This window comes from Anser cygnoides, chromosome 14 (assembly GCF_040182565.1).
Source record: "Anser cygnoides isolate HZ-2024a breed goose chromosome 14, Taihu_goose_T2T_genome, whole genome shotgun sequence".
NCBI classification, from domain to species: domain Eukaryota; kingdom Metazoa; phylum Chordata; class Aves; order Anseriformes; family Anatidae; genus Anser; species Anser cygnoides.
In genome coordinates, this window is record NC_089886.1 from 2,121,910 (window position 1) to 2,139,096 (window position 17,187).

Genomic DNA, 17,187 nt, shown 5'->3' on the forward strand with positions numbered 1-17,187 from the left:
TTTCAGTTTTTCTAATCCATAATGTTATGGCAAGCGTTAGCCTTGGAAATGCAGGCAGACAGGTTGCTTTCCTTCGGGGCATGGACCAAGTAAGGCTCTTGTGGCCACTGCTTAGTCCAGCCTCTGAGACAGAATTAAAACCTTGGCAAACCAAAGGCTTTGGTTACGTTTTTTTTTTTACTGCATAACTTTTTTGCCTTCCTTTTCCCTACTGCACCTGTCTGTGGGGCAGTGATAATGCACTTAAAATCACATTTCAATCGATAAAATGAAGAGAAACACTAACAGAAATCGTTAATTTCTGCAGCTAAGTGATCCAACATATCCTGCCTCAAATCAATGATTAACCTAAGGCGGGGTGGGGGGGGTGGAGAATCTTTTCTCTTTGACTGTAATAATGCTGGGAATCTCTGACGGGCTCTGTGCCACGTGGAAATATGGTGTGTCCACGGAGCCCTGCTGATTTCGGGGAGGCTCCAGCAGGTCTGCACACAGCCGAGAGTGCAAACCGTGGCCTGGGCACCTCGTGGCAGACAGCGAGCTGTGTGGACACGGTGTGCCTTCGCCGTGGAGAGCCTCTCCGCTGCCCTCTGTGTACATCTCCGTGCTCTGTACTCCTCCCGCTAACGTAGCTCACTGACGCTGTGGCTTTAACGCTTCACTTCGTGCGCTGCTCCCTTCCTCTCTCGATGATCTGTACCCTTTTGCTCCTCTGGTGCCATTTTTCTTTTTACCGTTTTATGACTTTCTTGTTGTCTTCCTGTCAGTGTTTCTTTCCTTTCTGTCTCCCATGCCCTTCACCTGCAGAAAGTGATCTTTCCGAGACAGGACGATGTGCTCATCTCCTTCCTGCCTCTGGCTCACATGTTTGAAAGAGTTATACAGGTAAGAAACTGCCTGAACTGACGAGGCCTCGTGGGGCTCCTTGTGCTTTCTTCCAGAGTCAGTGGTCTCCCACTTGTGAGGATGTACACATTTCCTATTTGCCTTTAGCACACATGTTTGAGAGAATGGTACAGGTAAGGTCCTAGCGTCAGTGGAAATCGCCTTTTTCCACACCAAAAAGTAAATAAAATACTAAATAACCAGCGATATCTCATAGCACTAAAAAAGCTTGTACTCCAGAAGTGCCACGTGGTAACGCCGGGGCCGGAGCGGTGCCGGGAGCGTTTCCCAAGCTTTGGGTTTGGGAAACGGCCCTTTGTCAGCGGGCAGCAGCCGCCTGCAGCCTGGCAAAGCGCTCTAGGGTCAGCGATGGTGGGAGCAAAACCAATTCTGCACCATCATTTTCGCCAGCCTGCAGAACTGGCTTCTTGCATCTCTTTCTGAAAAGACAAGTGAAATTTGTGCTGTGGTTGGTGTGCTGCGCAGGTCAGATGAGAGGAGCACATCAGCCCTACAGCCTGAAAAGCTGGGGGCTGAAAACCGATGCAGTGTGTGAGCAGGGGACTGGATTCAGCTGCGGCTCTGTATTTTCTTAGGGAGGGCTGTTCTGGGCTGGAAGCATGCTTTCTAGTCAGACAGGCATCCGAATATGAGCCTTCCGCTTCTTAGTAATGTGCCAGAAATAATATATTCTGCCATGTTAACACACCTGCAAATTGGAACTGAAAGCCCACGAAAGATTTGGGGAATTACAGCCGGCATATTTTTGCTTGAAAGCCTAATTTTAAGAGGCAAGTTGGTCAGTATGCCACCGCTACTCAGGCAAACCTCGTTGCCAGCTAATAAGAATGTAATTATTAAAAAGTCATCTGATGGGGTAAAAAAATAAAAACCTTTGAAATCACCTACCTTCACAGGATGCTGCCAGATGGAAAGGGGCAGCCCTGCAAAGCATGCAGCTCAAAGGAGAAACAAGGAAGGTTTATCCTCTCTGCTGAAAAAGCTCATTAATATAAAGATTTTTCAGAAGGGCTAAGAAATTATTCCCAAAATTATTCCGCACAACAAACACCATATCAGCTTCCCTGGTTTTAGCCAGCATTATTAGTTCGTGGAACTTACAGTTAAAATTAGACAGATCTGTTCGTTAGAGGTTTCTGCTAGTCATCTCGTCACTCACAATTCCCAGTGAGCCCGCAGTGATGTTATAATCCTTTTTTTTTTATTTTTATTCACATGCCTGTGCAGTGTAGTACGCGATTTGGCAGCGCGATGCCTGTTAAACCCACATCACACGTACGAAATTCCTGTGGTTTGGGTCCGCGGGGAGGGAGCCTCTCGCTGGCTGACAGCGCAGCGAGAGCACTCCGCTCAGCGTGGCAGGCTGTTGGGCGCAGCACAGAAAAACTGAGGTGTCTCTTAAGGCACGTTTAGCCACTTTGGCTGCCTGGGGAGCGGAGCGCTCCAGCGGGAGCTGATGCTCTCACCGTGCCCTTCCAGCCTCGTGGGATGGTGCACAGCTCAGTGGGGCTGGGCTCAGCTCCCGGCACCGTGGGTGCCTGGCCGAGGACGTACAAGCAGGACAGGGATGCTCATCCCTAAATGCACTCGAGTGGGTGCACAAGCCGTGTCCTTCCAGTTTTAGCAAGGCAGTTACTGGCTACCAGGGCTGCCCTTCCGCTGCCAGCTGGCTCATCACAGCTCTACTGCCCGTCCAGCTCTTCTCTCATCTGATGAAAAAGTGGCCTCTTTTCTTGCCAAATACGAAACTTCTGGATCTATGCGAGCAAAGCACCTTTTAAGAAGTGGGCGCCTATTTCTGGGATACAGGATCAGGCACTGTATTGCTAACGTAGTCTATATCGTTATGTTTAAACAAAACTAAAGCATTAACATCTAAAATCCGTCTGCTGCTCACTATGTTTCACAATGTTTCTTAATAATTTCTTTACCGACATTAGGTCTTCGTGCTGTGAGCTGCAGGGGTAGGTCCAGGCTTCAGGGGTGAAGTCCGGACCCGGGTCTGACCCTACCTCAGGCTGCTCCAGGGAAAACCCCTTTCCCAAAGCTTCGGCTCCTTGCTCTTCCAGACAGTGGCAAATTTGGTGGATGCCGAAATTCTGATAAGTGCCCAGAACTGTGTGTACATTTCCATTCAGTGCAAAATTGTCTGTAAAGTTTATATATGCTTCTAAAGCACCATTTTTGCCACGCTGGAGAGCAGAATTTCAGGAAGGGCATTTCTACGTTTGGGAGGGATGCTGTACCACGGGAAGTAAAAGCAAAGAGGTTACATGGGGTCTTTTTTCTTCCCGTCACAGTCCGTAGTGTACTGCCACGGGGGGCGGATTGGGTTCTTCCAAGGAGACATCCGCCTCTTATCTGACGACATGAAAGCTCTGCGTCCCACCATCTTCCCCGTCGTGCCGCGGCTGTTAAACAGGATGTACGACAAGGTGAGCTTAATTTTGTTCTTCTTGTAATAACGAAGTTTATGTCCCTCTAGGGCATATCTGAAAGAATTCCCTCGGTCCTGGGGATATCCTGAGCAGGTTATGCCGTTCCTGCCTTATTGCAAACAGGTTCTTACCTCGTGTAAGTGATAGAGCTGCTCCGATCTGTGGGTCTGTGTTATGTGGTGTGGCACAGACTGCAGACGTGTCGATAAGAAACCCCTCTGTGTTAGACCCTTGCCCTGCTCTCTCTGAGGTTGCCAGTGGCACTGACAGAGAAGAGGCGATTTCTGGGCAGGGCAACACCAGTCAAACCTGCACGCACTAAGACGCTTCGTGCCTGTCGACAGGCTTTGGAACTAGAATCTTTCTGGTGGCAACGACAGCTTAGAATTGGGAACTGCAAAATGATGAGGAGGATTTAGGCAGTGTAAACATGAGGTTGGCTTCTGGATCCAGAATTTCTTTAAAACAAAGAGATGGTCTTGAAAACTCTGTTAGAAAGATGTCTGGTTATCATCTTCTCTGTTTGAGCAGCAGGGAATATTTCTTCCTCGGAAGATTTATCCTTTAAAGATGGGCTTAAAGCACAAGCTACTGGGCTGACTTTCCCCCACAGTCAGGCATGTTAGATCAGAGTTCGGGTACCTCCTTCCCTACCCCCAGCAAAGCCACAGTGCCATCTTATTTAACCGTATTTCTGACGTTCCTGTACCCTGCTGGCACCAGCAGAGCCGTGTAGCTGTAACTGTGCGAGCAGGTGCTGATGGCACTGAGGGACGTGGTTTAGTGACGGGACTCAGTAGGTCAGGTTGGTGCTGGGCCCCCTGACCCTGAAGGTCTTGTCCTACCTTGATGGCCCTGTCATGCTTTCTCCCTCCCGCCGCCCAGATCTTCAGCCAGGCAGACACCTCTCTGAAGCGCTGGATTCTGGAGTTTGCCGCCAAGCGGAAAAAAGCAGAAGTCCGAAATGGGATCATCAGAAACGACAGCCTGTGGGACAAGCTGTTCTTCAACAAAATACAGGTGAGGAATTTCCAAAGTAATTCTTAAGTCAAAGAACTGTCATTTCTTCTGGCAACGACTGGCTTTCCTTGAAGTTGGTGTGATCTTCTTGTCTGCAGCAAGCTGGGGCCAATTGCTGCTCGCTGGCAAATTGCAGACTGAAAATTTGAGTAGAAAAAGGACGCGAAGCATAGTTTGTTGTTCCGTTAACTTTTGCTACGTTTCTGTTTTTGCTTATATATTTATTCTGAAGTCTGAAGCTGTGTTTAAGGCACAGCATGATGCCAGAGCCTGCATTCGGACAGGCGATGGACTCAGTAGCGCTGCTCTCGGGGCGTTTTGCTCTTCCTTCTTTATTTGGGCTCTGCCCGTGCCCCAAAGGTGAAGGGTTTCTCCCCTCTCACACCCTACAAGGGGTGGGGGGGACGATGGCATTCAGCTGCTCCTGTCTCCTCCCAGAGGGGACGAAACTCAGGGAGGTGGTCAGGAGGGGGAAGGAGGAGTGACTGATCAAAGGGATGTGGCTCCAAAGACCTCTGTGAATTCTTTACAGATAACAATTGGATTTAGGGATGGGTTTCAGCTGGGCATATTGATAACGGCTTGTTTTCCTAGGAAAACAAGAATAAGGGTGTAGAGAAAAATGCACGTGTAAATCTTGATTTAACAAGAGGGGAAAGAAATCAGACTGCCCTGCTGCATGCCATACACCCCCTTGGTAATTAAGATAAAATAAAATAGCTTTAAACCAGGTTTTCCAGGCCCTGTACTGCTCTGGGAGGCTCTGATTACTTCATTTTTAATTGGATAACTTATCTGAAGATACGCCACTTTATTTTTAACTGCAGAAACTGACTGTGTCTTTCATCTGCGGATTAGATGACGGCAGCTTGCAGAGAACAGGGCTCATGGTGCTGAGGGCAGTGGGGCCGCAGGGTGCTCTGGGAGCTGGGGAGCCCCGGCACCAGTCCAGAGCTGCGTTGTCTTGTGCTTGCTTCGTTTTACTCTTAGAAAAAGAAAAGGAAATGAAGTGGGGGGGAGAAGTAAAAGTTGACATGGGAGTGGGTGTAGTAACCTTCACAAGGATTGGAAAGTCACCTGCCTTAAAAAGGGAGAGCGTTATTTTAAATGGCTCGAGAGCCTGCCTGTTTGCCATGGTGGGGTGTAAATAAGCAAAGAAAAGCATCGTGGGGCAGAGCCTGCTCTTTGCCCCGGGGTTACCCGGAGCCAGAGGCGTTCCCAGGGCAGGAGCAGCTCCTGTGAGGGCACAAGGGATGCTCGTCCCCAGCACTGGACGGATTTGACAGAGCAAGAGCTGTGTCTTTGGCATTATTTCTGCCTGAAGGGCAAAGTTACTGCTTTTAAGATTTAGCCGGCTTTTTATTCCTGAGGCAAGATTCAGGGTCAGTTCACATTTCCATAGCGCGGCTGAATCTGGTCTAGAGGGAGCAGAAGTGGGGCCATTGTGTGCAAGCTCTGCATGAGAAATATGCCCAGTTTTTGCCATCTGTACTGATCTGTGATGTATTTCTGATTTCATTGTCTGGTGTTGAGCAGGCGAGCCTCGGCGGCTGTGTCCGCATGATAGTGACCGGCGCTGCCCCTGCCTCTCCCACCGTCCTGGGCTTCCTGCGGGCGGCCCTCGGGTGCCAGGTGAGCCGGGGGTGCCCGTGGGGAGCTGGGTTGGGACCTCAGGACTGCCAGCATCTGTCACGACAGCAGGGTTTGCAGCCTCAACAGCCTGGTGTCCCTGCGGCGGCGGGGCAGCAGGGGACAGCCGGTGGCCTCAGGCAGGCAGGCGCTGCTGTCACTGCAGGCAGCTGCCAGCACAAAGCATCAAGTCATCCCACCTGTCCCAGCATTTGGTTGACTGTGCAATTAAGCAGGCCCGTGCATGTGCTAGGAACTTCATGAGGTTTGTTCTATATATAAACGGGGAATGGTAATCTTCAGGTGGCCATGTAACCCAGTTCAGATCTCCTCTGCACTATTTCTCTCTGACTGGGAAGCCCCAGGCAACTAAAAGGCCTCATTCAAGAGCCTAAAACCAAGTGTAAAAAAATTAAAAGGTGTATTTTCAAAATGTCCCAGAAACATAGCACTTTATTCCCCATCAACAGCTCCCTCTTGCAGAGTAACATCCTTCTTGGCTTAAAAGCTAATTGCTGAACTTGTCTTCACGCTATTTTCAGCTCTACGCAGCCATGGTGATTGATAGTAAAGTAGAGGTAATTTTGTATTCAGTAGGGGCCAGGGAAAGCATCCGTGTGTTAAAGCTGTGCCTGTGCATTGCAGCGGGCAGGGCTGGTTCACAGGACAGTTCCTAGCACTGTTCTGCAGCAGCGCAACCGCACACGCTACTTCAAAGGTGCCTGTTTCTTTGCCAGGTCTATGAAGGTTACGGCCAAACAGAGTGCACAGCTGGGTGCACCTTCACCACCCCAGGTGACTGGACGTCAGGTAGCTATTTTCTTCCACCTTTTCCAAATTATTTCTGCATACAGATGCAATTCCTGCAAGAAAATCAAGTGTATCTACAACCATGCAAGCAACTACTAATGAAATGCAAATAAAACATATGTAAGAGAGCTGACAAGTGACTTGCAGTCTTTGATTTTCAGGTCACGTAGGAGCCCCTTTGCCCTGCAACTTAATCAGACTGAAGGATGTGGAAGAGCTGAATTATTTTGCTTCCAAAGGAGAAGGAGAGGTAGCAACTCACATTTTTCTATAAAATTCTCACTAGTTAACCCCTTATTAAGTCACAGTGTGGTTACAGAAGCATTTTACCTTTTCAAGGTGTACGGTTGCAGATTTATTGCATGTTACATGAGGGTAGGAAAACATCAATTCACCAGCAGAGCAGCAAAGCATTCATTAGCAAAGGGCCACAACAGTACTTGCAGCCAATGTCATGCCTGATTACTTTAAAAGCTAAGACTGAATTAATTAGTTCAGCTAGGAAGAGCTGAATTGCTGTGATTTCTACATTGCTGTTGTTTTTATATATTGCATAGAAATTAAATTTAATGTTTTTTGTTTGTTTTTAACTGCAAGCCGAGTGAAAATAAACTTTAAACAAATCAGTTTTGCATTCCTTGCTTCATATATCCACTAGTCTGAAAAACATTCATAGGTAATTTTATAACTCAATATATTTTAGTTTCATGGAGCGCAGACATTAAATCGACCTTTAAAATATTTCAATATCAGTGAATTACTATTTAGCTTGTTAGCAATTACAGCAGAATAATAAAATAATTTATTAGCATCTCTGACTGTTTCGCAGATATGTGTGAAAGGACCGAATGTTTTCAAGGGTTATCTGAAAGATGAGGAGAAGACGACTGAAGCACTGGACCAGGAGGGCTGGCTTCACACTGGAGACATTGGGAAATGGTTACCTGTGCGTACTGACCAGCTGCTTGTTCTCATGTCAATCTTACTATCCCACATAAATTTTCAAGTACTGAAGTTTCCAAGTAGATCTGTCTTTACAAAGGATTAAGCTTATTTTTTCAGAATAATTTCAATGCATCAGTGAAGCATTTTCTGATAATTTAAACAGCACTGTTTAGAGCAAACTGTTTACCAGTTACTGGGAGCTGTCATTTCTTTCTCCTAACAGAATGGGACTCTTAAAATTATTGACCGGAAAAAGCATATATTTAAACTTGCTCAGGGAGAATATATTGCACCGGAGAAGATAGAGAATATCTATATCCGTAGTGACCCTGTTGCCCAGATCTATGTCCATGGAGACAGCCTGCAGGTAAAAACGAGTTTTTCGGAAAATCTTACTTTATTCCTTGTAAATATTAGTCAGAGGGCTGGGCGTGAATGGGGGGACAGCGTGGGTGTGTTACACCACACTTCTGCCCTGATGTCTCTTCAGTCCTGGGGCTGAACAGGAGCTGAGCTGCTGGCGTTACCCTAAGCAGCTCGGGGGATGTTGTGGCCAAAAATCACACCCTTAAATTAGCTTTGGTGTCACCTTTCGGGTCTCTAAAGCCCTTCTTTGCCATGCTGAGGATGGTAAGCCAGATGAAGACTAAGCCACCACTGCCTGCCTGTTTTGACCAATCTCATCCCAAGACTGGCCAATTTGTGGCCAATCTTTTTTGTTCCCTCCTTCCAAATTACATTCCTGTCCGCTGGTTACAGCTGCATATGCAGCAAAGATGGCTTATGTGCGTATTTGTACAAACATGTACAGCCCCTGAAACCATCACAACTCATCCCTCTGGACAGATTGCCCTCAGAGGTGAGGCCTCCCTTGGCCTCGCAGGTTGCCCGAGACTCCCGGGCCCACCAAGTGCCTGTGTACAAATGGCATGGGCTATATTCTGCTCTGACTTATGTGTGAAAAGTGTCAGTAATTTAATTAATGTCCAAGTAGAACACAAACCCAAGTGAAGGTGTTAATTTTTTTTGGCAAATACAGGAACAGTCACGGAGAACCATTCTACCTGAGAAAAAGACACAGACATCAAAATGCACCTCACTACAACATGACAGCAAATTACTGATGTAATTGGTCAAGAAGTGATACACACTCAGCAAATTTAACCCGTTTATGTATTCACTTCAGCATGGTGCCTTAAATGTGGCTCAGCCTTTGCCTGAAACTGCTGCTCTCTTTCACCTGCAGGCCTTTCTGGTGGGAATTGTGGTGCCAGACTCTGAAGTTATGCCAGGCTGGGCAAAGAAAAGAGGGTTTGATGGAACATACTCAGAACTCTGTAAAAACAAGGTTTGTTTTTGTATCTGTCTGCAGTCCGGCCTTGTGCCGCTGTGTGTAACCTCGTCAGAGGTGGTCTCTGCTACTGGTGGTGGCAGTAGCCAGAACTGTCCTGTCACGGGAAGCCAGCCCTGAGGGAGCCATCTTCTAGGCAGGGCTGACCCGGACGCAGTGCTGTGGGCCTGGGGGGAGCCCAGTGTCTGCCTGGCAGGGAGCAGTACAGCAGCCCGAGAAGCTGTGCTTGTGTAGATGTTAACGAAGGATCCCAGCCTTGCTCCAATACTGGCTCACCGAGCCAGGTCACAGCACCGAACACCGGTGCTGCTGGGTCACCCCACACGTGTCCGTGGGGAGTAATTCTGCCTCCGAATCTGGCAAGTGGCTGTAGGATTGCAGATTTAACGTCCACCCCTCAGCCCTTCTCTGTGGGGAAGTACTAGCCAGACATTTCCTACTGAGGAAGGAGTTAACATCGCCGCACTTAGTTTTGTTTGTACCTTGCTTTATTAGAGTATTCGCTAATTATGTGCTGTCAGTAAGGCACTTAACTTTTCTCAGAAACATGTTTAATGATGAACAATGGCGTTAACTGCGTGTAAGGTTGTTTCTGATATTTCATGGGGAATTTGTGTGTTTTAACCCAGGAACTGAAGCAAGCAATAATGGAAGACATGGTACGGTTAGGTAAGGAGAGTGGACTTCACTCCTTTGAGCAGGTAAAATGAAACAATTAATACATTATTCACTGTGGTCAGACAGGCGATTGATTGGTCTATGTATGTTGAACAGGAGATTTGTTAGCATTTGTTGTGTTATTGCATATTCTTCCTGTAGCTGGCACACAAGGTCTTTTGAAAAAGAGGTTTAACGCTGACAAGCTGTATTTGTTCCCTTGAAAAATATATGTGCCACGGTTCTGACTTCTACTCATGCTTGACATTTGAATTAAATTTAGAGAAAGTTGTGGGTGCAGAGGTAAAAATCCAACCCAGGTACATGGGTCATGTCTCCAGTCTGATAGGCGGGATTCAAGATGAATACCTGGAGGACTCTGATTCTTCTCCCACTGTAAGAAAATGGGGCTGTAATTGCCTTTTTTATAATTGCCATAGGAAATGCTGCTGTTTTGTTTATTTTCAGCCTGTGCACTAATCGTTTTCTGATGCTTGTGTAAATATTCCTGCAAAAGAGCCACAAACACTTCAGGAGAGATGTGAAATCAATAATGAAATATATAGCATTAAAAATACAGTAAAAAGAAAATAAAATAAATGTAAATAACATATTTCTGTTAAAATAATGAATATCTTAATCAATACATATAAGTAGCAAGGGGCTTTTTGCTTTTGTGTAGTCTTTTTCTGGGTGGTGACTCCAATGAGTAATTCACCATATCTGAGTGAAGCAGAAGCAACATTAAACATAAACTTGTTATTCTTCATTTCCCTGTTACACACGAAAATGAAATGATATTAAAAAGAAATGAATTCTAAAAGGAAATTCAATATAAACATGGTTTACAGCGCACATTTGTCTGTGGCAATAAGTCTGGTTTGCTCCTGCTGTGGCATTCACAGTACGAAATATTCTCAAGCCATCTACTCTATCAGCATTTTGCAGCTCATAAAGTAGTGGGGAAAGCCTGGCCATCTTTCCTAAAATTAAGAAGAAATGTTGCGCACTTCAAAACTAAAGGGCTTCAAAATTAGATCTTTGTTGCTATAGGTAATTTTAAAACCCACCCTTGAGCCAGATAGTATGGCCAGTGATCTTGTACGAGGGGATCCCCTACATGTAGAAGAGCCACTCTCTTCTCTCTGTCCGCAGCACCGGGGTCCTGAGCTGGGACCTTGGGCTGTGAAAGGACAGCTCTGGCTTCTGTAGCCAGCCATCTCCAGGGTGCAGGCTCTCTGAAATTGGTTGCAGCAAACGGAAGAAGCACTAATTGTATCAACGCTGATTATGGGAAGGATGTCCCTGGGGAAGGCACTGGTCAACAAAGCTTACAGGGGAAAAAATGAATCACGTAACCTAAAAGGGATTTTAAAACCGATCCTCAATCTATATTCCTGCAACTCCCAAGCTATCAAAATGCAAGACAGCCCAGTTGGGAAATCAACAAAGCAGCAGATGGCTGGGGAATTTGTCTGAACTCAGTGGCTTGTGACCAGCCACGCAGCAGCTTTCTGCTTGCTCCCACGAGCTGGATCCTACCAGCACTGCAGGCTCCCTGCTGAACTCAGCCACCGAGGGCAGCCCTGTGGCATTGTTTGCCTGGGAAGGGAGACTTCACATCGCTTTAATTAGCCTGTAGGACACCATCAATTCGTTTCCTTTGGAGACAATCCTCATGCACACTCCTTGTGCCTGCAAAGCTGCGCAGTAATTTTGCAAGACCACATCAGTGGTGCTTGCTTTCTTTGCAGTTTGCTTTGCTCTTCAGAAAGGTGATGTTCCTTAGCATGACGTTTCTTCTCCTTCCCTCTCCTTTCTTGCGTAGTTTTTCAGCTGAGTGAAGCTGCAGTCACGATGTCACGTGTGGCAATGCTGTCCCTGGTGCTCTGCCTCCCCAAGTTTTGGCTTTGGTTTCATGCAGAAAAGAGGTTTATGTGCTCCATTTTTCAGTGCGTCCCTTCCAGGGGGCAGGCCAGTGCAGGCACAGGCCAGGTGTGGTGGCAGGATTGGGTGTCCCCACCTGGGCACTTGAGGGAAATCCTGGGGGCCTGTCGAAGTGTCCTGGGAATGCAGGAGGGGTGGAGGTGACCTCTGCAAGGCTGCTGCAGGCAGCCACGTTCACCGAGTGTGGTGCCTGGGATCTCTGCTACAAATATATCCCTTTTTTTGTTCCAGGTAAAAGCCATTTACATTCACTCTGATATGTTCTCAGTACAAAACGGTTTGTTGACACCAACGTTAAAGGCTAAGAGACCAGAACTGAGAGATTACTTCAAAAAACAAATAGAAGAGCTATATTCCAGCATCTCCATCTGAAACCACAGGAAGAATCTTCTGAATAATGGACTTTGTAGCAATATTAGAGTAATACTGAAAAGTACAGAGCCAGAATGACACAGCCGAAACGGATAAGCATCTGAATCTTACATTTGAGCCTTTTGTTTTAGGATTTCACCACTAACCATATTTTCCCTTTTCCTTCTTTTTTTCATCAGGTGTGATACAATTTTTACTCTATGTACACAGTAGGGCACTACCAAGAATTATGCTAAGTTGTCACAAAATATACAGCAATTTCAATCCATGACCAAGTAAATTATGGAAACTTATCATATTAATAACTACAAATATTTCAAATTAAACTAGGGAAAACTTCAGGTATGTCTGTTGATATTTGATTGTATATAACCTAACACGTTAGAGACTAAAATTGTGCATAATTCAATAATGTGGTCTACCTCAAGCTGTCAGTGATTGATGGTGAAAGCCTGTTTTCCCTGATCTGGAACTTCAAGCTGGATATTGGTTTATATATTAAGTGATAGTTTTTATATTTTCCAGGATGTAAATTACATCGATTTGATTTAATCATTAATGATCTAACAACCAGAATAGAAATAGGAACAAATCTCCTGGTATTTGTACTTAGCAGGCCTATTAGTATATTACACCTAAGGGATTAATATTACCTTGAGATTATAAGAACACTCTAGCAAGCGGTAGGGTAGAAGTCCCCCTGTTCCTCTCCATCCGAACCCAGCCCACCAACGGCATGCTGACTTCTCCCCAGGGCCTCCTCCAGCTCAGCCCTCGTGGGCATCCCAGCGACTCAAAGGATGCTGGAGCGCCGCTGGCTCTGCGGAGCTGAACAAAGCAAAAAAGCCTGCACAAGGGCCAGCGCAGTGAGCTCACATTAACCCATGTGCTCTCGGTCCCTAATTTATTACTTTACATGCTGCTAATACTGCATAGTCTGGTCGGGCCAGCTGCCTTTCAGAACAGCACTACAGAAATGGAGCGCGAGGCAAGAGCTGCGATCCTGAGCGGGGCTGAGCAAAGCAGGTTTGTTCGGGAGAACGGCCAGCTGGGGGTGTAGCCGTGGAGGGCATCCTCCGGCACGCTGGGGATGAGGAACACTGCTGCAAGAGCCATTTTGGTTGCAAAGTGATGCGGCGTGGTAGAGCCCTGGATGTGGCTGCAGAAAGGGCTGCTAGGAAAACATCCCCACATTCTGATGCCTCAGTTCCCATTGACATCGCTGCCAGTGGCCTCTCTGGAAAAGGCAGCCAATTTCGGGATGAAGCCTTGGATTCACCACCAGCCGCAGCCTTTGGAAGGTCCCCATGGAACAGGAATGGATGCTGGAGCTCTCTTCTGGTGTAAAGCACAGTACAAAGCAGTCAGAAAAGCGTAACGTCAGGTACTGTGAATATTGGGACTGTTGACGGCTTCCTCCTGTGACAGGGTCCTACACATATCCGTGTATGTTAATAGCTGCTGTTTGTTGCACCAGAGCGTGCTAGCATGGAGCTGTGCCTGCTAGATCTTCCTTGCTAGGACAGTGAGAGCGCACATTTTTTCTCTTAGACTGGAATCCATTGTAGGCTTTTGAAGCTAAAAGATTAAATTATTAATCTGAATTATCTCATTTTCCCTCTGAAATTCCATTGCATGCTTTAAAAATTAACTAAATTGAGTTAATGAGTTAGTTTTACACAAAGACTGATTTATTGCAGTAATTTCGGAACAAAGTGATACGAAGGAAGTTGTATCTGTTAGCATAATCACTCACACACAGAACAAGGCAATTTGAACTATCAAATGTGGAAGTGTTTGTCTGAGTCCCTTTTGTGCCCGATTCCTCATTTGATTCCAGTGTAATGATTCACATCAGTCCAAGGCAAGTAAGAAATATCACTGCTGTGACCAGATGGTATTGTACGTTCATTTTTTTCCAATATACACAGCAACAGCATCCCTAGGGAGTTTGGGTGTGTGCCATGAATTACTGTACAAAATCTGGCCCTTTAGATCAGGTCACACAGGAGTTTCATCTCTGAGGAGTCTGGTCCATCTCCTGTCTGTATCAGCCAAAAGACAGCAGTCGCATGCTTCAGAGCAACGAAGAACTAAACTCAGTTCAATTTCCTCCCTTCTAAGGCAACATACCTTTTGAATTAAAATAAGGGTAACTAGTCATCGAAGAAAGCATAGAAAAGCTGTTTTCCACTGACCTTTTTCTACCACCTAAATTGATTTACTTTTCTCCTAAGGTGATTTCAGTTTACCAGACTCTTCCGGACCACTGAACTCTGTATGAGCAGGGAAGCTCCGCATACGAGTTTACTTAAGGCTTGGATGGCTGTTATCTGTAAGCGTATAATGCTGCTTTGGTACTCAATAATAAAAGAAAAAAATACGGACCACAATAGGATGAAGCAAAATTTGAGAGAAATATGAGAGAAATTCACTTCTGAAGTGTGAATATTTTCAGAGCTTGTGGAAAGCTCTTTGAATAAACTAAGAGCTGTCTCTGTTACTTTCTTGTGTAATCAGATTTTCCTCTGCCGATGACTCTCTCACCATAACCATAACAAATGTTGCAAGGGATTAAAACTTGCCATGAGCGCATGCGCAAAGCATGTGCTAGGCATAAACATGCTTCTCTTCAAATTCCAGGAATGTTTGTTTTTCTTTGAGCTCTCTTAAACTAATGGACTTCTTGTGACCACCAAGGAAACCCCCGGGGTTGTCCAGCAACCAGTTTATTTTTTTTTCTCAAGATAACCAATTACAAAATTAATTTCTAATCCACTTCTTATTTAAGGAGTTGAGACTCAAGAGCCATTGCATAAACAGCAATGCATGTTACGCTTTTCTGTAAACAGCATTATTCTTGATGGATTAAAGATGACCATTTTTAACTACTGTCGTTGCGGCATTCATTCTGCAACCAAGTACGTGAGAAAACAGAATGAGCCCACTGAAATCAGCACGGCTCTGCTCTGGTACTGCAGGTGGGATTCATGCAAGAACACCTTTGCCTTGAGCAGTCAAGTGTGACAAAGTAATTTTACAGCCCCTTTCCCCAGAAGGCTTTGTAGTATGTGCTGCAGATTGCGACTTTCTGTATTCTCTTATTAAAAATGGGAGGTTCTTCCTGGGCCTGGTGCTATGCCTGTGAAATCACTGGAAGACTGCCTCCAGTGCTTGTATATGAAAATCAGAGTAACGTACTTTTTCCAGGAAGAGAATATTGTTTAGTTATATATTTTGTATGTTCTTTGCTCAATATGTTGCACAGACAAAATACCATTCTGCCACAAAAATGGTCAAAGACACACAAAAGTGTGCACAGAAACCATGAGACAGTCTTAATGCCACGTTGGCAGAAATGCACAGAATTCTTCTGTCCTGAAAGGCACATTTACAGGTTCAAATAGTTGATATAGATCAGGTAAGAGAGAAATGGTGAGTTGTTTATTGCTAAAGTACTTTTTTGCAATCTGTCATCACTATTGGTAAGTATCCGCATCAGTAAAGTCCAATGTCATTTTTTGCCATGGATATGATTTTTTTGCTTATAACAAAATAATCTGACTTACACAATCTTCTGGAATGAAACAAATCAACTAATTTTATTATTATTATAATTATTTTCCATGTGTTAAAAGCACAAACTGGTGATCTATATGTAAATAAATTGCTACAAGATGAATGTAAACTGGGAAATAATATACTATTTTTGCATGGTAATGGATTACTTAAAGACCTCTTGATGCCTTACATAAAATTTGGCAAAGCATTTTATTTAGAGGCAATTCTATCTGCATACTCTTTGTTTCTATATCTCATTTTGGTTTTGTCTGTGGAAAGAGAAAAAAAAAAGTTGACACCAGAATTAGATTTTTGTTTCTTCATGGAATTAACATTCTTCAGTACTTTGCACATTTAATGGTTTCTACTCGATACTTTCTCCTGTTAAATGAAGAAGCTGAACCTATTCTTTTTGGAGGAGAGATCTGGATACCTGTAATAACTGGGAGGAATACAACTTTAGATCTGTGGAATTGTTCCAAAATAAAATGTTTTCTGAGGCATCTAGAGCCCCTTTAAGCCCTTCACTTCACTTCAGCTTTTGTTATATATTTTAGCAAAGTACAAGCAGCAAACAAATGAGGCATTTTCCTAAGTGTTGCCTATTCTATTTTCAACTGAAAGTGAAGGGAACGAAATATAACATATACATTTGTGTAAAAAAAATAATCAACTGTAAATTTTTCCGTTTTGGTATATTAGCATGTATATCAAAAAGTCATCTATGGAAACTTTTGTAAAGAATTAAACTGTCACATTTCTCAGAACTGCTCCTAAGATTTTCTCATTGACTGACCTACAATAAAATCTCTTTTTTAAAATCTGTTGTTACTCCAGCACTCTGTCCTCTCTATGAAGTAATTCAGAATGTGTGCCTATATGAAACGCGTTGTAAAAAAAAATAAATGACCAAAGGAATATTGGAACCTGAGATTGATTTTAGCAATCTTCTGCAAAAAAAAAAAAATAGTTGCAAAGTCCTCTGAAGATGCAGCAGTCTTTCTGTAATGGTTTCATTTTTTTTATTTTAAATCAATAATAATATAACAAAATGTATATGCTTGTTTAATATGAATTGACAATTGGGAATGCATAGTATTTTTTCAGACTATGTGTCTAAAACAATAAACTTTGAAAGCACTCAGTCTCTATTCCAGTTTTTGCGTGCAGTTGCATCTATCCCTTTGCTGGTCATCCAGTAACGCCAAGGAATTATCTTATTTCGCCTTGTTAAAGAAGCAACGAGATTCCTCTTCTCTATAAACACAAGCTGAAGCATCTGGTCTGATCACCAAAGGGAATATAACGTACACGCTTCTGGCTGCAAGGCGTGTCTCAGGCCTCAATGTACCTGCAGATTTCTTAGTCACGGTCAGGGGAGCTGAGCAGCAGCAGCAGCACACAAGCCAAAGCCACCAGACGGAAGAGTGGGATGGGGCTGGAAGTTTCATGGGGAATGGTACTTTCTGGTGATTCATTTTTCGCCAGAAACCAGGGCCTGGCGCTCGCCTTACGGAAGGCAGCCACCGCAGCTGCGGCCTGCCAACACCT

The 17,187-nt window shown here is 44.8% G+C and overlaps 1 protein-coding gene across 1 annotated transcript in view; it reads left to right on the plus strand.

Moving 5' to 3' along the window:
- Positions 1-16,787, plus strand: part of ACSL6 (acyl-CoA synthetase long chain family member 6) — a 50,124-nt gene extending 33,337 nt beyond the window's left edge. Inside the window, exons 11-21 of the mRNA XM_013175827.3 lie at positions 808-885; positions 3,207-3,341; positions 4,230-4,364; positions 5,901-5,996; positions 6,731-6,803; positions 6,965-7,053; positions 7,633-7,749; positions 7,972-8,115; positions 8,995-9,096; positions 9,729-9,800; positions 11,935-16,787. Of these exons, the coding sequence (XP_013031281.3) occupies positions 808-885; positions 3,207-3,341; positions 4,230-4,364; positions 5,901-5,996; positions 6,731-6,803; positions 6,965-7,053; positions 7,633-7,749; positions 7,972-8,115; positions 8,995-9,096; positions 9,729-9,800; positions 11,935-12,075 (1,182 nt within the window). The 3' untranslated portion in view covers positions 12,076-16,787. The remainder of the gene's footprint in view (positions 1-807; positions 886-3,206; positions 3,342-4,229; positions 4,365-5,900; positions 5,997-6,730; positions 6,804-6,964; positions 7,054-7,632; positions 7,750-7,971; positions 8,116-8,994; positions 9,097-9,728; positions 9,801-11,934) is intronic.
- Positions 16,788-17,187: the final 400 nt, after the last annotated feature.